Here is a 20,041-nt window from a genome sequence, read left to right on the forward strand (position 1 = left end):
TGTTAAAATTATGCTGGGAGAATCATTCATAGCAAGCAATGTAAAATAAACTATTCAGAGCCTGTTCTTGGGGCATGCTTGAATGGTGGTGGGGAAAACTGGAAATAATAGTGATGGGAAGGTACAATGGTGGTGGGATTGGTGTTGGAATATTGAATGTCATGAATCCTCATAAACAATTTTAAAAACTTAAATTGAATTAAAAATAAAAATAAAATCTTGCTGAAAGTACTTTCTGTGGAAACATTTCAAAAACTAATATTCCAAAAAAATAAAGGTTCTGATTTCACTGTTATCATTATGGGTATTGTGGGGTATCTCCTGCCAGATTCCCTGGCTGATGAGCTCAGCATATCCTCCTCCTCCCCCTCCCCCCACCCGCGCACAGACACACATGCACAGATTAGATCTTGTCATGTACAAGATTGTGGGTTCAGTTTCATGCCCACACAGTAAAGACTGGCAGTAAAGTGAGTCACTGGCCCAGAGAGAAAGTTTAACATCTGTCTTGTAAGTGACTGACCTGGGTTCAATCCCTGGCTCTCCATAGGGCCCCCCAGCACCACCAGGAGTGATCCCTGGACACACAGGCAGAGTGAGCACTGGACCCCACTGGGGGCGATCCAAAAAAACAAACGAAAATCCATCAATAAAGTGAGTCACATGCTTTTTTTTTTTTTTGGTTTGTTTCCCAGTGTTTAAAAAAATCGTTTATACTATGCTAGAGCCTGTTCTGTAGTAGTTTTTAGCAGTGTGTTATGCAATGTGGTGTAGACTTAGTGTGCAATGGCATTGCGTATAAAAGCAATGTACATCCTTCATCCAAAATTTCCCTGGGTGTTGGGCACCTGGACAGTGGTAGGGGGAAGAGGACCCTGGTGGAGGATGTGGTGTTGGCATGTCTTAGGCACAAACCCCTGCATTAACAGGCTTGCAAACTCCTGTGCCTAAAATAAAATTTCCAACAAGGCGGCATAGACCTTGCTTCTGGGGCTCCAAGGACTGCTCGGTCTCTGCTGCTCCCGCCTTGCAAGCATGAGGCGGTAAATTCCATCCCCGGCACCCTCCACGTGCACCGAGTCTGGTGGCATTTGCCACTGGGATCCCAGGCACCACAAACCAACACTGTGGCAGGTCTGCAAACCTAGTGAGCACCAGTTCATTGCCAACTGCTCATGCACCCTGGTCATTGGACCAGCAACAAGGAGGACGGGAAGGATATTTGAAACATGAAAGTTCAGTTGCTAAGAACTGCCAGCCACCATCTGATCTTTCCACTGAGCTCTGATCTTTTGTCGGTGGAGGGTTTTGCCTCGAGGTGGCTGCTGGCTGAATGGGGTGTCTGTGGCTAAGGTTGGGGTGAGTGCCACAATTTCTGCAAATAAGACAGCAGTGGGGTTTGCTGCATTGGCGACTGCTTCTTCTCTGAGAGGTTGCTCTGTCACCAGGGAGGAGGCTTGGTGCACAATAGGAAGTTTCCTACAGAATAAGATTTCTTCCCAGGCTGAAGTCCATTTTCTCAAATCTTGTGGCTGCTTTGTTAACTGAAAGCATAAGTTGGAATGCAGCCTTCGCTGTCATTTTAACAAGGTCCGAAGTATCCTCACTGGGAGAATGGGCACCGGTGGAGGGATGGGTATTCGATCATTGTGTAACTGAAACCCAAGCACAAAAATTTGTAAGTCTACAACTGTACCTCATGGTGTTTCACTAGTAAAACTTTAAGGAAAAAAAGAAGAAGAAATCAATTCCAGGTTACCCTTTAGTTTCTCTCTCTTGCAAGAACACGTGGGAGTTTCTCTTTGCCCCTGAACTTTTACTGATTGCTGCTTTGAAGGGGGGGGAAAAAAACAACAAAAAAACCAAACAGCCAAGTGGTTGATTCTGTGAATAGGCACACAGACCTGGCTTCTTCCGTTGCCCATCTCTTTTGTGCATATTGTGAATTGCCTCCCTGTCATCTGACTCCCCTCGCCTTTTGACTTGGTGACTTTTGAATTTTATGAATTGTTTAGATATGACTAACACTATCACTTTCATTTATGTAACTGTTTTCCAATCATTGTATGACCTGCTTTAAAATTGTTTTTGCTAATTTTTTATAGCTTTTGCTTTAAAGCCTCCTTTTTGCTTTTCGAATATGGTCTCGGTTCTAAGCACTTTTTGTTTTATTACATATACCTTGCTCACTCTGAAATTTATTTTGAGAAAGAGACAAATTAATAACTTAGTGCCAGAATGAGAGTGAATCTGCGGAAAAACCCAGGTATGCGGGGTTTGTGACCAAAAAATCTTCAGGCTTGCACGAAGTTGGGAATGGCGACCTCCCCCCATTTCCCTGTTCTTCCATGAGCCTGGTGGTCATACCCATGAACTGCCTCTGGACCATGTTAGCACATTAATGACCGTAATCCAGAGACTCACAGATAAATCTCAGAAGAGAACAACAAGCTGCAAGATGCCTCCAGAGCCCCCTAATCACCATCCAGTTAAAAATTTAACTCCAGCTCTATCACCCGGTTTAAAATTTTAGAGTTCCTGGGTAACTTCTCATACTCTGCACCACTGATGTACCAGCAGTAGCACACCACATTTGATGAGGTGTAAAGCAGAAGGCACTAACTGATCTTGATAAATATATCTATTAGCACACGAGCCTCAACCCGTAACAACATATTAGTAATCGCTTACACAAGGGCTTACTGGCTTCAAGGTGGGATACAACAATTTTCACACACTTTCCTCTAAGGAAAGCATTTTGGATCATTTTTAGTGGGTTATTTGTAACAAGCAATACAAAATAAATTATTTCAAGATCTGTCTTGGGGCAAGCTTGGGTGGTGGTGGGAAATTTTGAAATAATGGTGGTGGGAAGGTGTAATGGTGATGGGATTGGTGTTGGAATATTGAATGTAATAGATTATTGTGAACAACTTTATGAAAATAAAATTTTAAAGAAGAAAAAATATATATTAAAAAAAAAGAATTTAGGGCCCGAGAGATAGTAGAGTGAATACGGCGCTAACTTTGCCTGTGGCTGACCTGGGTCCAGTTCCCAGCATCTTATATGGTCCTCCAAGCACTGCCAAGAGTGATCCTGAGCAACCTGAACATCACCAGTTTTGCTCCCAAAACTAAATGGGGTCTGGGGGAGGGGGACAATTAAGTGCCAGAGCTGTAGTACAGAGGGCAGGGTGCTTACCTTATGTGCATCCAACCCAGGTTTGATCCCCAGCATTATGCATGGTCCCCTAAGCCCGGCAGAAGTGATCCCTTGAGTGCTCAGCCAGGAGTAAGCCCTGACTGCTGCCACGGTGTGTCCCAAAAATTAAAAAATAAATTTTAAAAAAGAATTCTATGTGGCTGGTTAGGTATCTCAACACTTGGACTTAACCTACTTATTCTCAATGGATTTAAAATTCCTCTGAAAGTTTCGGACTGGAGCGATAGCACAGTAGGTAGGGCGTTTGCCTTAAATGGGGCTGGGCCGGCTGACCTGGGTTCAATTCCTCCACCCCTCTTAGAGAGCCCGGCAAGCTACCGAGAGTTGTCTTGTCTGCACGGCAAAGCCTGGCAAGCTCCCCATGACATACTTGATATGCCAAACACAGTAACAACAAGTCTCACAATGGAGTAGATACTGGGCCCGCTCGAGCAAATTGATGAACAACAGGAAGACAGTGCAGTGCTGAAAGTTACATTTAAATATGAGGCAGATTTATTCCTGAGAAGAAGAAACTAAGTTTAAATCCAATGGAAAAGGATCTGGACTCACCTCCAGAGACATGTTGTGTCTCATTCATTGCCCACAATTGAAGTCACATGTGGCAATATCAGTAATATGCGGCCAATTCCCATTTATCCTGGAATTTAAACTCAGGGCAGTGTTAAATGACTAAATACATGTGTTCATTCTTCACTATTCATTCAGTAAAGAGAAGGCATTGTTTTAGGTACTGGTGATATAACATTTCACTAGCTGGATAAAGCCCTCACCCTGTTGGAAAAATTCAAATAAGTGAGGGCCGGAGTGGTAGCACAGTGGGTAAGGCCTTGCACGTGGCCAATCTGGGTTCAATCTCCGACATCCCATGTGGTCCTCCTAGCACTGCCAGGAGTAACTCCTGAACACCACCAGATGTAACACCAAAAGGAGGGATAGCACAGCCGTAGGGCGTTTGCCTTGCGGGCAGCCAGCCTGGCCTAGCCAAGTTCGATTCCTCCGCCCCTCTTGGACAGCCCAGCAAGCTACCGAGATTATCTTGCCCACACGGCAAAGCCTGGCAAGCTACCCATGACGTATTCGATATACCAAACGCAGTAACAACAAGTCTCACAATGGAGACGTTACTGGGCCTGCTCGAGCAACTTGATGAACAACAGGAGGACAGTGCTACAATAATAATAAATAATAATAATAAATGAGCAAACAAGGCATTGTAGACTTTAGTTAAATAGGTTGTTTCTGAGCTGTAAGTGGAGTGTTTAAGTGATGTCCTGGGATGGAGTCCAGGTAAGGCTTCCTTGCATGTGGCTGTGAGGACCATGACCCGGGTTCGAATCTCAGGCACCACGTGTGATCCCCTGAGAACCGGCAGGGGTCACTCCTGAGCACAGAGCCAGGAATAATCTTTGGATACGACCAAGCGTGGCCCCAAAACCAAAAATAAAACAACCCCAAAATAAAAAAAGCACCGTAGACCGTGAGTCTGGGAAGGAAGCACTTCATCCTTCGTTTCCCTACTTAGTAAATGCTCACGAAAACCACAAAGGCCAGTGCTTTAGGTTTGAGTTCTCTCCTCTCCCACCATTCTTGGGGATCTGCTCCCTCCTGCACTAGCACACACGGGCAACTCGTCTCAACTGGATCCTTTTCGTCAGGATGAAATCAAACTGGGCACTTCACAGCCTCGGGCCAGGCGGGAAAAGGTCAGAGAGCTGCAGCTCATGCTGGGCAGGTGAGGGACGCGAGTTTGATCCCCAGCACCACACGGCTCCCAGGACACAACCATGAGTGAGCCCCGGGCCCCGAGCTGGAGCAGCCCCCAGGCCCATGGGATGGGGCCTCAAACCAAAACAAGCCACAGACATAAAAATGTTAAAAACAAGACCAAACAAACAGACAAGCATCTTCCCCACCCGCCGTTCCTGGCTCTGTGACTTCTGCTTTCTCAGCTTCTCTTTATGCATTTCTGGATCTCCGGCTTCCCCTTGAACCTGCTTCGTCCATTTTCATTTTTGTGGATGACGGTGGTGTGGGTCAGCCCAAGGCTTTGTCTCCACTCTTAACCCTTGGGTCCCTGAGCAACCTGTGGCCTCTTAGTTTTGGTCTCAGGGGCTCCCGTGCCACTGCACACGCTTAGGGCAAGGGGACAGGCAAGACCCCTCTCTTCCTCGCAGGGACTAAGTTTTTACTTCACCACTTTCTCAAAATAAATTTCAGATGAACCAAGATATGCATAATAAAATAAAAAAGCGTTGTGACCGAGACCATATTCTGAAAGCAGAAAGGAGGCTTTAGAGCAGAAGCTATAAAAATTAGAAAAAGCAATTTTCAAACTTCTACAGAGTATGTCATATAATGATTGGAAAACAGTTACATAAATGAAAGTGATCGTGTTAGTAATATTTAAACAATTCATGAAATTCCAGAGCAACAAAGGTGTGCTCTCTCTTCTCTTTCCCCCCCCCCCCTCTCTCTCTCTCTCTCTCTCTCTTCCCCACCCCTCTCTCTCTCTCTGTCTCTCCCTCCCTCTCTTTCTCTCTCTCCTCTTTTAGATATCTTTACTCCTTTTCTCTCTGTTGGCAGCAGGGATCACTGTATGGTGTCAGATGCCAGATTGTGAACAGGATGTGGCGTCAGAGCAGTGCAGTGACCTGTGACTGTCCCGTGGTGGTCGCTGTTTCAAGGAACATGTGATGGTGTGCTTTGAGTACTAATGTGCAGTATTACAGCGCCTCAGCCCTAGCCCCTGTTTATACCAAAGCTACATGTATGCATGTGTCCTCTGGCTGTACGCTTGGAGGCTAGTCCGAGATAGAATATCAGAACTGCTTTTTAACTTCTTTGGGGCGGGGGGGTGGGGTGGGAAGGGGAGGGGCACACCCAGCTCTGCTTGGGGGTTACTCCTGGCTCTGCACTCAGGAATCACACTTAGAGATCATATGGGATGCTGGGGATCAAACCCAGGTCGGCCTCGTGCAAGGGAAAATGCCCTACTTGTTGTGCTATCACCCCAGTCCCTGCTTTTTTAACTTCTGAATTGTGTTTCAATCCGTACTGCCCCAAATGTGTGTTGTAGAAGCAAGAGCTTGCGTTTTGAAGCTTAGTGCGCCTGTATTCTGAGTTCAGTTCTGCCACTTAACTTGGTTGTGTGTCAAATCATTGAAATCCTCTGGGCCTTCTTAATTAAGAAAGGGGGTATATTTGCTTAACGTAATTGCTCAAGAATCAATTAAATACTGTGTGTAAGAATGTCTGGCACGTTGGCTAGCAAATTCTAAGTATTTTTGTTCCTCTATAATTTTTGTGTATTTTTTTAATCATTGAGTATTTTATAAATGAGTTCATTGCCATGTCTACTGTTGCTTTCACAGAAATCTCCTCTACATATACCCTCAGAGTCTTAATTTTGCCAATCGCCAAGGTTCTGCCAGGAATATAACCGTGAAGGTCCAGTTCATGTATGGGGAGGACCCGAGTAATGCTATGCCGGTAAGAAATGTCCTTTGCTTCTCCTGTTCTTTATCTCTCCTGTAGACATTCTCGGGTTTCACTTGGTTGGCAGCACTAAACTAGAAATACCCATGATTTTGAAAACTGAATTTCTAACTGCATTGCTATCTTGCAGATAGCAGTGAATTTTTCAAAATTTCATTTTAAAAAAATGCAATCTTTTTTTTTTATTGAGAGCGTAGCATATGCCAGGCTCTCCCAGAGATACCAAGATGAATAATACTTGCGATGCAGAGAATATAAGGGGAAAACAAAACTATGAAATGGTAAAGAGGGTCAGGATCAGAATAGCACCGTGACAGGAGGTGATCCTTGGCACCTGTTGGTGCTCGTCCCAGGCATAAAGTGGTTGAAAAACCATTGTTTCCCTGCAGTGGTGTTGACCAGTGATTAGTTAGCACCCGTGTTAATACTGTAATATGACAACAGACAGGTGCCCGGACAGGTGCTCTCCTCAAGACCACTAATGCAGGTGTACCCGTGAGGCACAGGTCACCTTTCTCCGCTGTGGCTGGCTGGGATTTGGATTCACAGCCGCCCTCAGGATGAAAGTGTGGCGGAAATGGTGGGGGTAGCATAGGAGTTTGCAGTGTCCGTTGGGAACGCTGCACAGGTTATCTTAATATACATCATTCCCCCATCCATGTTAAATACTGATTTCTACATGGCTGCATATTAAAGTAAACAAAAAACAAACTAGCCCCCAGGGGCCAGGGCGATGTGCCTGCCTTACCTGTGTGGTAAGTTAGTCCCTCCCCTGAGCTCCAGGACTGAGTGAGGCCCCCACAGCCTGGGCAGATATCACCTGCTTAACCTCAGAACTCACAAACACCACTGGCAAAACCCCGAATTAAATGAAAAAAAAAATTTTTTTTTAAACGAAGAATGCCAGGAACCACAGATAGTACCAGAGTTCAGGAGCTTGCCTTGAATGCAGTAACCCCAATTGAGACCCCAGCTTTAATCTCCCCTCCCCTCCCCTTGGCCCCCAGCACTGCCAGGACTGGTCCCTGAGCACACAGCCAGAAGTAAGCGCCCTGAGCACCATCCCAGTGCCCAGACTATCCCACTTTAGAGTCTAATTTTGGGGCAGGGCATCCAGACAGGTATCGCTGGCTTTAAATCTCCCCGAAGGATTACATCGCAGACCCAAGACCAAGGACCAAGGTCTGTGCTCATTCTTCAGGTCAGCCTGAGGAGTCAGAGATGAGGGTTGCAGAGGGCGGAGAGGAACATTTGCAGAGTTCCCTGATGTAACAGGAAAGTTGAAGGGGCCTAGACCCGAGCTAAGCCAGTTAATGGCCGTGGGGCTGGACCGTGGAGGAAGAGAAGGAGAAAAGCAGGTCCTGTTGGCGCCTGCCCCTGAGCAGAGGTCAGTGGTGAAGCTGTCTGCAGAGCGAGGCGGGGGCCGTTCCTAACTGCCTGGCACTTAGTTAGCGGGGTGGCAGGACCCCAGTTAAACACAAGTTCCTTTATACTAGCTTATTTCTTCATTTCTTTGCAGGGAGCCCCCTCTGGCGGTGCTCAGCGCTTCTCCTGCCTTGGCTGTTAGTTAGTGGCAGCGGGACCCTAATCAACACAAGTTCCTTTGCTCTAGGTTATTTATTTATTTAATTTTTTGCTGGGAGCCATACCCGGCGGTGCTCAGAGGCTGCCTTGGTGCTCCAGGCAGGGACCACGCAGTGCTGGGAATGAGGATCCCAGGCCTCCTGGCATGACAAGTATGCGCATCAGCCCAATCGAGTCATTGTCTCCCACCCCACCCTAGACACTGGAGTCCGGGTAGGCGCTGCAGAGCAGCTGTCAGACACGAGGGCACCGATGGTTGCCCTCCCGGAATTGGAGTGGAATGAAAATAAGCTAAGAATAGGCACCTTGTCTGCCTCCCCGTTGGCCGTCAGCAGCTAGTTCCTCCCGTTACTTAACTGGGAAGCAGTCAAGTTCCCGCTCCCGCCTGGCCTGGGGTTCATCAGCGGGGAGAGACCCTGGAAGCAGCCCACCCAGGTTGTTCATCTCCCTCTTCTACCCCTCCGGCTGCCAATTCACCTCTGTGCATATGATGCACGTCAAGTAAATATTTTGTGGAGTTGGGGCCAAAGTGGGTAGGGCGTTTGCCTTGCATGCTCCCAACCTGGGTTCGATCCCCAGCATCCCATATGGTCCCCTGAGCACCGCCAGGAGTAATTCCTGAGTACAGAGCCAGGAGAAACCCCAGTGCATCACCAGGTGTGACCCAAAAAGCGGAAAAAAGAAAAAAAAACATTTTATGGAGTTTATTTTTGAGGTTCGGAAGTAGTGTTTCAAGGTCCTTGTCAACTCCTCAGTCCTGCTGAGGAACTGACTGTGGTCACAGTTGGTGAGAAGGTCCTGAAGGATGGGAAGGTGGCATCCCGTCGTCTTCTCTGTGACCTGCCCACGTGAATCCCAACTTATGCCAGAGGTGGTCAGTGAAGCCTGCCTTGACCGTTTGCCTAACAAACTCTCCCCGTCTTAGCATCTGTTGAATCCCACCTTAATCCAGTGCCTGCAGACTCTGGCCCACCTTGGCGTTTGGAGCGCTCCTGCTTGGGGATGCTAACACAGACCTTGTCTCTGCTTTTTATGGGACCCATCGCCCGATCCGACGTTGGTTTCTTCCTCTTGCCCACTAGACTGTGAGCTCCTCGAGGGCAGGGATTACGTCTTCCTTCCGCCTCCGTGCCCAGCTCCTACCCATGCGAGGCACGTCACTGACACTTGTCCACCATGACGAAGGATTAAAAACACTTTCCACCCTCTAGAGCTTTCATGGCATGGAGAGTTAATGAGCTACCAGGGGGAGAAATCACAGCTTTGGGGGGAAGGGAAACATGGGACTGCATTCGTATCCTGTCTCAATTAGTCATATTCTGTGTTTATGTCCATGACTGGTTTGAAAGGATTTATGCACATACAGTGTTTGCTTATGTATGTATTTTAAAATAGGAACTATTCAGAGAGGTCTGAGGTAATTCTGTAATCACATAACCAGATGATCATAGGATTGGTCAACAAATCATAAGTTGTCATTCATATCCTGGCACTGGAAGTTTTTAATCGAAACATTTGTGTTATGAGCGGATGGATAAAATTAGACATATTTCGATGAAATTAGACATATTTTGACATAATTATTCCACACCCTTAACTTGCTAGGACTGGATTGAAATGTTGAAGAGGACACTCAAATGCCTGTAATTATGTTCTTTTAATTTAGGGGTGGCACTAATCAATTTTTTTTTAATTCGACACATTTTCATATAGGGATGGTCCCAATTAACAGTGCCCTTAGGAATAAAACTTGGATTGTTTCTCTGGCTTTGCTGACGGAGTGTGACCCATGCCTGCTTTGTTATTCATTCACCCATAGAGGTGGCTGGGGCAGACGGAAGCTGTAAGCTATGGTTAGATAAAATAACTCCTACCTCGAACAGGTAGGAGCTCGGTATCAAGCCAGCCTGCTTCCCATCAGAATCTTAGCCGTGACCATGCCATCATCCAGCCGTTTCTCCAGCAGGTCTCCCTAACAAGTCATGGTGTTGCTGTGAGAATTTGAGGCAAATGTATTGGACTGAATATCTAAACCTCCACGTGTAGTAGTTGTTTCTATTTTTTTCAACGTGATGGATTTTTGTTTTGTTTTGTTTTTAAACATCCATGTAAGAATATAGGAATGGAACTTATGCCCCACTAGAGTAGCTTTACAGGGATATTAGAGGCAAAGATACAGAGTCTGACCTGAAATAAATACGGTTTGTAAATGATTTCTGTTAGGCTTGCAGAATAAATCAGAACTGCTGTTTCATTGGAGAGAATATCAATTTGTTAAGTAGAGATGGTTCACTAAGACTTATGTTTTTCATATACATTCTAAGTTATATGCGACATCTGATTTTCAGGTGAATTTTACACTGTCATTAAATGTACCTTGTTGCCCAATAGATATAAGTGTAATGGATAGAAATTTTTTGAATGTGTTTGAATGTCCGTTGGGTCTGTAGCTGAAAAGAAATATACAGTTAAGTAATTGAGCTTATTAATAAGGGTTTGTAGGCACATTGTTCTTCATTGGGCTAATTTTGCCCTTTGTTCTCAACTAGTTATTAAATCAGACAAATTCTTACATAGAAATGAAACATCCAGCATTTATTACAACAAAGTTTCAACGTGCTGTTATTTGTTACAGGTAATCTTTGGTAAATCTAGCTGTTCAGAATTTTCAAAGGAAGCCTATACAGCCGTAGTATATCATAACAGGTACTGAATTCAACTATTTCTTTCAAAGTTACTCACTTCTCAGTAGCATTGTTGGCCCGCACACTCGCGTGTTTACCAAATGCTTTGCTGCACGAAACGTGCAAATTCAAGACGCGGTTGGCATTGAAGTTACGAGTTTCAGCCTAGAGATGCCTTTTCCGTGGGCATCTCCAAAGTGAGACTTGGTACACCAGCATCTTTCCTATCAGATTCTCTTGTCCTTTCCGGGAGGTTGTTGATTGATTTATCGTTGTCACCTCTGGCTCTTTGGTCTTTTCCTGTGCCCCCCCCCCAGCCCCAGCGGTCCATACTCTGTAACCCTGCTTAACCCTGACCCCGATAGTCATTCAGATGGATGGTATCTTAACATTCAAGCAATCCTCGTACTGAGCCACTCTCCATTCCACTCCTTTGGGAAATACCTAATTTTGGGTAACCTTCAATTTTTGCTCTTCAGAAAAAACAATTGTTGGATGCTATTGGAGGAACCACAAACTGTACCAAAACCGGGTTCATACACATTGATTTGCCTTGATTGCACAAGGGGCAGGGGTTTCAGTAAATGGCTTGATTTTACTTTGACTCAGCACGCTTTGGTAATCGTTTTTGCCATCATCCCCCCCCCCCCACACACACACACTCTGCCTTTGACAGTGACGTTCCCCCTCTTCTGTCCCCCGCTCCTCCCTCAAGCTCCTGCTTCTCTTCTGTTTGTGTTAGTATGTCCCCTAACTTTCCCACTTCCGAGACCGTCCACCTTGGGACCCAGCAACTCTCCTCTTCCTCTCGTCCTGTCTTTGTGCTGATCCACCCTTCCTTCTCTGCTGAGATAGCGACGACCCCTCTCCTGTGCCTCTCTCCACCCCTGGCCCCTTTCTGAAGGATCTCCCACCAGACGCCCCCTTTCCTTGCTCTCCCCATCTTCTGCATCTTTGACTCTACTCTTGTTAAAAACAAAACAAAACAGCAGCTTACATTTCCTGTACGGAAAATGCAAACAAAGCAAATTCTGTTTTCTGTGCTGGTGCACACGGTTTCTTCTAGCGTTCTTTAAGACTTTCTTCTTTCTCGCCTTTGCTTTCTGGTTTTCTGAGTGTTCTTCTTTGAACCCTTTTTCAGATGCACACTGATTATCCTTTGTAAGTATCCGCATTCCACACACAGTTTTCCCTTCTTATTTTTCTATCGTATTCTCTCCCTAAGAGTTTTAACCAGACATCTCAGTTAATTTCAACAAGAGTGCTGCTGTTTCTTATCCGCACATGGAGTGTTCCCATCTCTTTATTTTTAGCCCGAGTCTTCCTTCTGAGGCCAAACATGATGTTAGTGGCCTCGTGTACATACTCACTGAATACCCCGCTGCTTCTTCATTTTCCCCAACATCCCGACACTATCTCTATATTGCTCATAGTGCCGCCATTCTGCAGGTCAACTCAGACTCAAAATCTAAGACATCCTTTCCTTTCTTTGCTCGGGTATCCAATCATCATCTGCCTCTTGGCGGTTTTCTTGATAACTCACTGCATAACAAACACATCCTGTGCCAGTCTGTTTCTGATCCTTTCTCCAATCTTGTTCTTAATTATAATTCCAGTCCCTTCTGTTTGTCCTACTCCTATCCTGTGGCTGAAGTCCCAGATCATTGATTCCTTCCTGTATGATGTTCCTTTGGCATGCGATAGGAAGTCCTTCGCTAGTTCTCTTCTGAAGCTCTTACACCAATATCCTCTATAGCAAGGGGTGGTAAACATTTTTTTTTCTTTGCAAAAGGCCAAAATTCCACGTCTTAGGCCCTCATGGGGCTCATGTGGCCTCCGTTGCCCCCACAGAGCTGGTAGAGCACAAAGCAGTCTCAGACCGTGAGTCAGACTGCAAAGTGAATGGCTATGACTGCCAGTAAAACTTTTACTGTGAGCATTGAAATTGGAATTTTTAAATAATCTTTTAATTGAAATACTATTTCTTTTATCCTCCTTCCCCCATCCACTGAAAAATGTGAAAACCAGGCGGGAAGAAGGCTCAGTGGGCTGTAGTGCAGGCTTTGCATCTGAAAGCCCCGGGTTCGAGCCCCAGTACCACAGGGTCACCCGAGCACTGACTCCCAAAACAAAGCAGCAAACAAAAAAAAATAGTCCCAAACATTCTTACTTTGCAGAACTAGGTCATTGACCACTTTTGTCCTGCAGGGTCACAGTTTGCCACCCCTATGCTCTATAGCATGGATATTGTTTGAGTCTTATTTCTATTCCTACAAAATCACATATTTTTAATTACATATTTTTGAGGGTAGTTTTTTTTTAAATGTTCATCTTTAAAACCACCACAGAAGTCATACAGTGCTTAGCCTAAAGGTGGGCAATGAGAGATACTTGATGGATGATTAATTGGTAGATGTTTATTTTTTTTAAATTTTTTTAGAAATGTTTATTTTTTCATGAAAACCTTTCCACAATGGAAAAGGCAAACTCAAACACATGGAGGTGGAAAGATGTTACCAGCGAAGATACTTTCTGAAGTATCTCCATATGAAAGGCAATCTGTATTTTTATTGGACAGCATTAGCAAGGCAAAAGAATAACGCTGATGCCCTAGACTTGTTCAATAAAATAATAACGCGGATGACGTCTGTGGGAATGTCAGCTTTCTCAGGTCCAGGGCGGCTGAACAAGGTCACTGGCAAAGATGCATTAACATCTTTTCTTCACCAGAGGCATCAAGTTCTCAGGGGGCTGGCATGGTCTCTCTTTCTTGGGATTCTAAATAACACCTCATGCCACTTAATAGTTCTGTGATCGCATCTACACTGCTAGCATTTTTGAGGTTTCTTTGAAATGGGAGATCTGTTAGCATCAAAGAGAACGCCTGGAATTGGTGGAACAGCCTTCCCCTTCCAGACAAATGGAACCATGCAGTGTGTGTGTGCATTGGCTAGATTGCCCAGCGACGGTGAAAATGGAAGGGTCAGATGCCAGGGTCTGATTTTTGTCAATGTCTGTATCACGGTAGCAGCCACGTGTCGCTGTTAAAATGCTCCTGGTTTCCATTGCCAAGAAACACTGAGAGAAGGGTGCCCTTGACTTGTTCAAGCATGATACCTGTTGTAATGGTTGAGTGGCAGGGAGTATTTCTAAACTGTGAGACAAATGCAATTTGTGGGTGTTTGCTGACAGCCTCACTTTTTAAAGTAAAGTAAAGTAAAGGCCCTCCCGTTGTTCATCGATTTGCTCGAGCCGGCCCAGTAACGTCTCCATTGGAGATTTTGTTGTTACACTTTTTAAAATTATTAGTAAATATACTAGTCCTTGTTTTGCAAACATTATTTCTCAAGTAATGAAATAATTGATACAAAACATTCAGCACATAGCTCATGTGATAACTGGATTATCTAAATATCTCCCCCTTTTCAAACAAGAAAAATGCTAGTCTTATTTAAAGCTATATGAGAAAAAATATTTTTCTATGGTATGGCTTAAAAATACACACTTATTAAAGCAGCTTAATTTTTTCTATGTAATGTTCATCAGAATTTGGTTTATAAATACAGGAAACCTCACCCTAGTCTTCTCTTTGATACAGTTTTCAATATAATGAAGAATCAGCATCAAGATGGCGATTATTAGTAAATTCACAAATAGTAAAATCATTCAATGCATTCATAAAAATGAATGAGAAATTTCAGAAACAAAATTAGTGACTTTCAATTTGGGGAGAAAAAAAACAAATATTTTGGAGTAAAAGAAAAATTAAGCATGAATCCCAAATTTAAAAGTTAGTTGAGCAAATGGCTAATGTTTTATTTTGAACATATTACTGACTCTTCTTATTGATGTGTTGTGTTTTGTTTTGTTGTATGAAGGTCTCCTGATTTTCATGAAGAAATCAAGGTTAAACTCCCTGCTACTCTAACTGACCACCATCACTTGCTTTTTACTTTCTATCATGTTAGTTGTCAACAAAAACAAAATACCCCTCTTGAAACTCCAGTTGGTTATACAGTAAGTATATTTTTTAATTTCATCCTTAGCTTGATCCTCTTAAAAAGAATGATAAAGGTTAAATGTACAGTTGCTGCTCAGTAGATTATTGGAATATTTCCTTTCGTGATTCTACACATTGGTTTGGTGGAAAAGTCATGGTGTTATTCAGTAATGTAATTAAGTAACATGTATGGACACTGGTCTTGATTTTTGTAGGGTTTCCCAATAATAATAGAGCGTAAGTACAATATGTGTCAGGATTCTTCAAAAGAGAGACTATTTTGAAAGTGACTGTTGAAGGAGGCCCTTGCTATTCATACCTGCTTAAATTGCCTTTAATGAATGCAATTAAAACTTGCTGAGTCGTTTCTGAAATTCCTTAGCACTGCATGGCAAAGGTAAACCCTAGGTGAAAGCCGTGCAGCTCGTTGTCAGACAGTAAGCAAAATCAACATCAGATGCACTTGGCACTTCCAGTCGGTAACACGAATTTGGCTAAGTGTAAGAAATGAAAGGTAGGACGGAGAGATGACCCAAAGAACTGGAGCGTATGGGGACACCCAGAGTTCTGTCGCTGGGCCTGCCTGATCACCACCTTAATACTAACTCTAAATTTGGGGGAGCTCCTCCTTAATAAAATATTGTTGTAGAACATTTCTTTAGAGCTAGCATGCTTCCTGTTCTATGTGTTTGTGAAGACATGATGGAGACCAAACCCAGGGCCCAAGACATACGTGTAAGGCAAGACTTGGAGTTAGCTAGTTTCTCCAACCCTGTAGGAATCAGGAAGGCATATTATCATTACTGACATAATTAAAGTTCCTGGATGTTTAGTGGGGACAGACAGATTGGACTCACGTCCAGTTCTTAAGTATATTTTCCACCGAAATTCCTTTGGTCACGGACACGTATCCTAATGCTGTTTCCTTTTCATTTGCAAGTGGATCCCAATGCTTCAGAACGGAAGGTTGAAGACGGGCCAGTTCTGCCTGCCCGTTTCCCTGGAGAAGCCGCCGCAGGCTTACTCGGTCCTGTCCCCCGAGGTCAGTATCTTACACGGAGAGGCTCTAGATCAGGTCAGATGGTCTCATATTCCAGCGTTGTTTGTCTTACATAGGGCATGGCTTTTTTCCTTCCTTCTTTAAGTGTACGTAAAAGCAATAGCATGATTTTTTCCTGTAATTTAGATTATAGAATGCTAGAAACTTAGGTGTATACATTTTGTCACCAAAACATTTGTAATAAGAACTCCTCGAGAGTATCTCGCCCTCGAGGCAAAGCCTGGCAAGCCACCTGTGACGTATTCAATATGCCAGACACAGTAACAACAAGTCTCCAAATGGAGGAGTTACTGGACCCACGCAAGCAAATCGATGAACAATGGGAGGACAGTGACAGTGACAGTGAAGAAAAGATAAATTTGGAGAATTGTCCTGCTGTAACTTGTGAATCTTTTTTTTCTTTCTTTCTTTTTTTGAATTTTATTGAATCACCGTGAGATTGGGCTGGAGCGATAGCACAGCGGTAGGGCGTTCGCCTTACAAGCGGCCAACGTGGCTGACCCGAGTTCAATTCCTCCGCCCCTCTCGGAGAACCCGGCAAGCTACCGAGAGTATTCGATATGCCAGACACAGTAACAACAAAGTCTCCAATGGAGACGTTACTGGGCCCGCTCGAGCAAATCGACGATCAACGGGAGGGCCTTTACCTTTACCTTACCACCGTGAGATAGTTACAAGTTTTCATGTTTGGGTTACAATCACACAATGATCAAACACCCATCCCTCCACCAGTGCACATTCCCCACCACCAATATCCCCAGTATACCCCCCTTTCCTCTGCTCCCCCTGTCTCCATGGCAGACATCATTCCCCATAATCTCTCTCTGCTTTGGGGCATCATGGTTTGCAATACAGACACTGAGAGGTCATCATGTTTGGTTGGCCTGGCCCTCACACTGCTCATTCCGTAATTCATCTACTTTCTGCACATATCTCCTACCCTGACTGATTCCTCCAGCCATCATTTTCTTAGTGATTCCTTCTCTATTCCAGCTGCCTTCTCCCCTCCACTCATTAGGCAGGCTTCCATCTATGAGGCAATCCTCCTGGCTCATGTGTCTACTGTCCTTGGGTGTCAGCCTCATGTTATGTTGTTCTGTACTCCACAGATGAGTGCAGTCCTCCTATGTCTGTCCCTCTCTTTCAGGCTCATTTCACTTAGCATGATACTCAACAGACGAATCTTCTTTAAATAGGCATTCCTGCTCTGTTGCAGGCAGCATTCTACTTTAAGGTTAGAGGAAAGAGAATAGATTTTAAATGATTTTTTCACTCAGGTGATGGTCTTGGTGTTAGAACAATGAATGTTTAGAAAAAGTATCATTATCATTAACAGTACTATAAATCATGGTAGCACTGTAGCACTGTTCTCCCATTGTTCATCAGTTTGCTTGAGCAGGCCCAGTAACGTCTCCATCATGAGACTTGTTGTTACTGTGTTTCGCATATCGGATACGTCATGGGTAGCTTGCCAGGCTTTGCCATGCGGGTGAGGAACTCTCGGTAGCTTGCCGGGCTCTCCGAGAGGGGCGGAGGAATCAAACTCTAGTCGGCCAGGTTGTCAAACGCCCTACCCGCTGTGCTGTCACTCCAGCCCAAATCATGGTACCTCAATTAATAAATAAGATACATTTTTAAAAAGATGAAAATTTATTTAGGTTTCTATTTTTTTAATTGATCGTGCATCCAAAACTTAAGTAGCTAGAGACATGCAGTGCAAGAGATTGTCACAATGATGTTATGACAATATGACTTTTAAAAAAAATGTTTTTTTGAAAAAAAATCCCAATACTCAGTAGTCATTGTTCATAAGCCAAAGTGCCTTTTGAGAAATATGAGACTCCCCAAGCCTTTTAATGCCTTGACCTTAACCCTTAGTAAGTGTTCGTTGGAAAGCAAAATGAAGAATTCTCTTTGGCATCGGTGCTTGGAGATCAGCTCAGAAAGCGTTCATCAGTAAGCCTGTGTCGCTTTTATTAAGAGGCAGTGACGTGCGGGGGGCTCTGCTCTGCCCCCTGTGCCGGCATCCTGTGCCCACATGCCACTCGTACTGGACCCTCGCCCACTGTTCAGTCAGCTGAGGAAATGCTTCCCCCCTGGGCCTTGGTTGCCTTTCCCAGGTGACCAGCCCCATCCTGGGGTCTCCCCTCACTCTGGTATCGGCTCAGATGCCCCTTCCTGTAAAGCCTGTTCTCACTGCTGCGCAAGTAACACCTCCATCTCCTTCTCTCCCTTTGCTTGGCCCAGCCCTCACACTTGACCCAGACCTTCTCGGAGTCAGGGTGGGAGACCTCCCCCTACCTCCTCCCTGTAATTCTGGAAACCCTGGCAGCCACTCCCCGGCCCCACTTGCTGCTGCCAGGCAAGCTCACCTACTGGCCTTCCGTAATTCTGCTCATTCTGCAGCTCCTATGTCTGTTCATCTGTCTCATTTTCCCCTCCCCACCTTATTTAAACACAGTGTTACAAACATTTGTTCCAGGCGCAATATTCCAACACCCCGCCCACCACCACTGTCACCTTCCCTCCATCGTCTCCATTTTCCCCGCCATCCCTAAAGCCTGCCCCCTAGCAGGCCCACAAATCATTTATTTTTTATATCGCTTGTGACCATCAGATGGCTAAAGGAAGGATCAAAAAAAAATTTGCGTGGAAGAAAATTTGTGAAAATTGTTGTATCTCACCATGGGGACACGAAGTCCTGGTCTGAGGGCTGGCTGGGCTGCCGTGGCAAGTTCTGCTGTGTCCGTGTGTTTGGCAGCTGAGGTTGACTGGCTTCTATGTGCCATCCCCTCTGGTCGGGCGTGGCCCTGCTGGGATTTGGTGCTGTGGGGTTTGGAGATGTCAGGGCATGATGGAGGCTCTGGGGTGGGGGAGCTGGCTGGCCCCCCGCTGAGACCGCCCTGGAGCCCTCAGCCAGGAAAGGGTGTCCGAGGGGTGTTTGCCGCTAGCTGATCTTTTCAGAGATTGATCTCTGAGTCTCTGGAACTAGGTCAGTAGGGGAGCTTGCCTGGCAGCAGCAAGTAGGGCTGGGGAGTGGCTGCCAGGGTTTTCAGAATTACAGGGAGGAGGTAGGGGGAGGTCTCCCACCCTGACTCTGAGAAGGTCGTTTTCGGCCACAGAGACCTGAAGTTTTGACCAGCTCAGCTTCTCTGTGGTGCTCAGTTCTGACGTGCTGGGCCTCAGGACTCTGAGGGTGGGAGCGGTTGCTGAGACTTTGTTTGGGCAGAAGCTAGCCCGCCCCCTGCTTTTGTCTTTCTTGTGTGTTGCTCTATCTGTGAGTACCTAGAATCGTGCTTGGCACGTAGTATGCACTTCCTAAGGACTTATTAAATGACCAGAAAGACACTGGGACAGAAACAGGACACCCCGTACCCCCCAGATCTCGCCTTCTAGGATCACTTCTTTCTTTCTTTCTTTCTTTCTTTCTTTCTTTCTTTCTTTCTTTCTTTCTTTTCTTTCTTTCTTTCTTTCCTTCCTTTCTTTTCTTTTTTCTTTTGCCTTTTGGGTCACACCCAGCGATGCTCAGGGGTCACTCCTGGCTCTGCACTCAAGAACCACTCCTGGCGGTGCTCAGGGGACCATATGGGACACCGGGGATCGAACCGGGTCAGTCGCATGCAAAGCAAACCCCTACTCACTTTGCTATCACTCCGGCCCCTCTTTCTTTTCTCTTTTTCCTTTCCTCCCCTCCCCTCCCCTCCCCTCCCCTCCCCTCCCCTCCCCTCCCCTCCTTTCCTCATCGTGAGATACAGTTCCAAGCTTTCCTGTTTCAGTTACAATCACACAGTGATCCAACTAGCAGGCTAGCAGGCTCTGGGGTGTGTTTGGCTGAGTGAGTACGCGACGTTCCCAGTCTTCCTCCTAGCTTCTCCGGTTCTTTCCTGTGTGCCTGGGGTGAATTTCTCACTCTCTCTTCTAGAACTGAGTGAACCTCCTCCCCACCCTCAGTTCCACATACTGAGGCCTGACCCCACAGCCTGCTAGTTTGG

At 45.3% G+C, this 20,041-nt stretch overlaps 1 protein-coding gene across 4 annotated transcripts in view; it reads left to right on the forward strand.

Moving 5' to 3' along the window:
- DOCK7 (dedicator of cytokinesis 7) overlaps positions 1-20,041 on the forward strand; it is a 198,088-nt gene that overhangs the window by 90,670 nt on the left and 87,377 nt on the right. For all 4 annotated transcript variants that reach the window (XM_056122429.1, XM_056122430.1, XM_056122431.1 and 1 more), the window contains exons 15-18: positions 6,598-6,715; positions 10,941-11,011; positions 14,868-15,006; positions 15,930-16,031. In XM_056122429.1, the coding sequence (XP_055978404.1) occupies positions 6,598-6,715; positions 10,941-11,011; positions 14,868-15,006; positions 15,930-16,031 (430 nt within the window). The remainder of the gene's footprint in view (positions 1-6,597; positions 6,716-10,940; positions 11,012-14,867; positions 15,007-15,929; positions 16,032-20,041) is intronic.

Source organism: Sorex fumeus, unplaced genomic scaffold, assembly GCF_029834395.1.
Source record: "Sorex fumeus unplaced genomic scaffold, SorFum_2.1 ptg000045l, whole genome shotgun sequence".
Taxonomy (NCBI): domain Eukaryota; kingdom Metazoa; phylum Chordata; class Mammalia; order Eulipotyphla; family Soricidae; genus Sorex; species Sorex fumeus.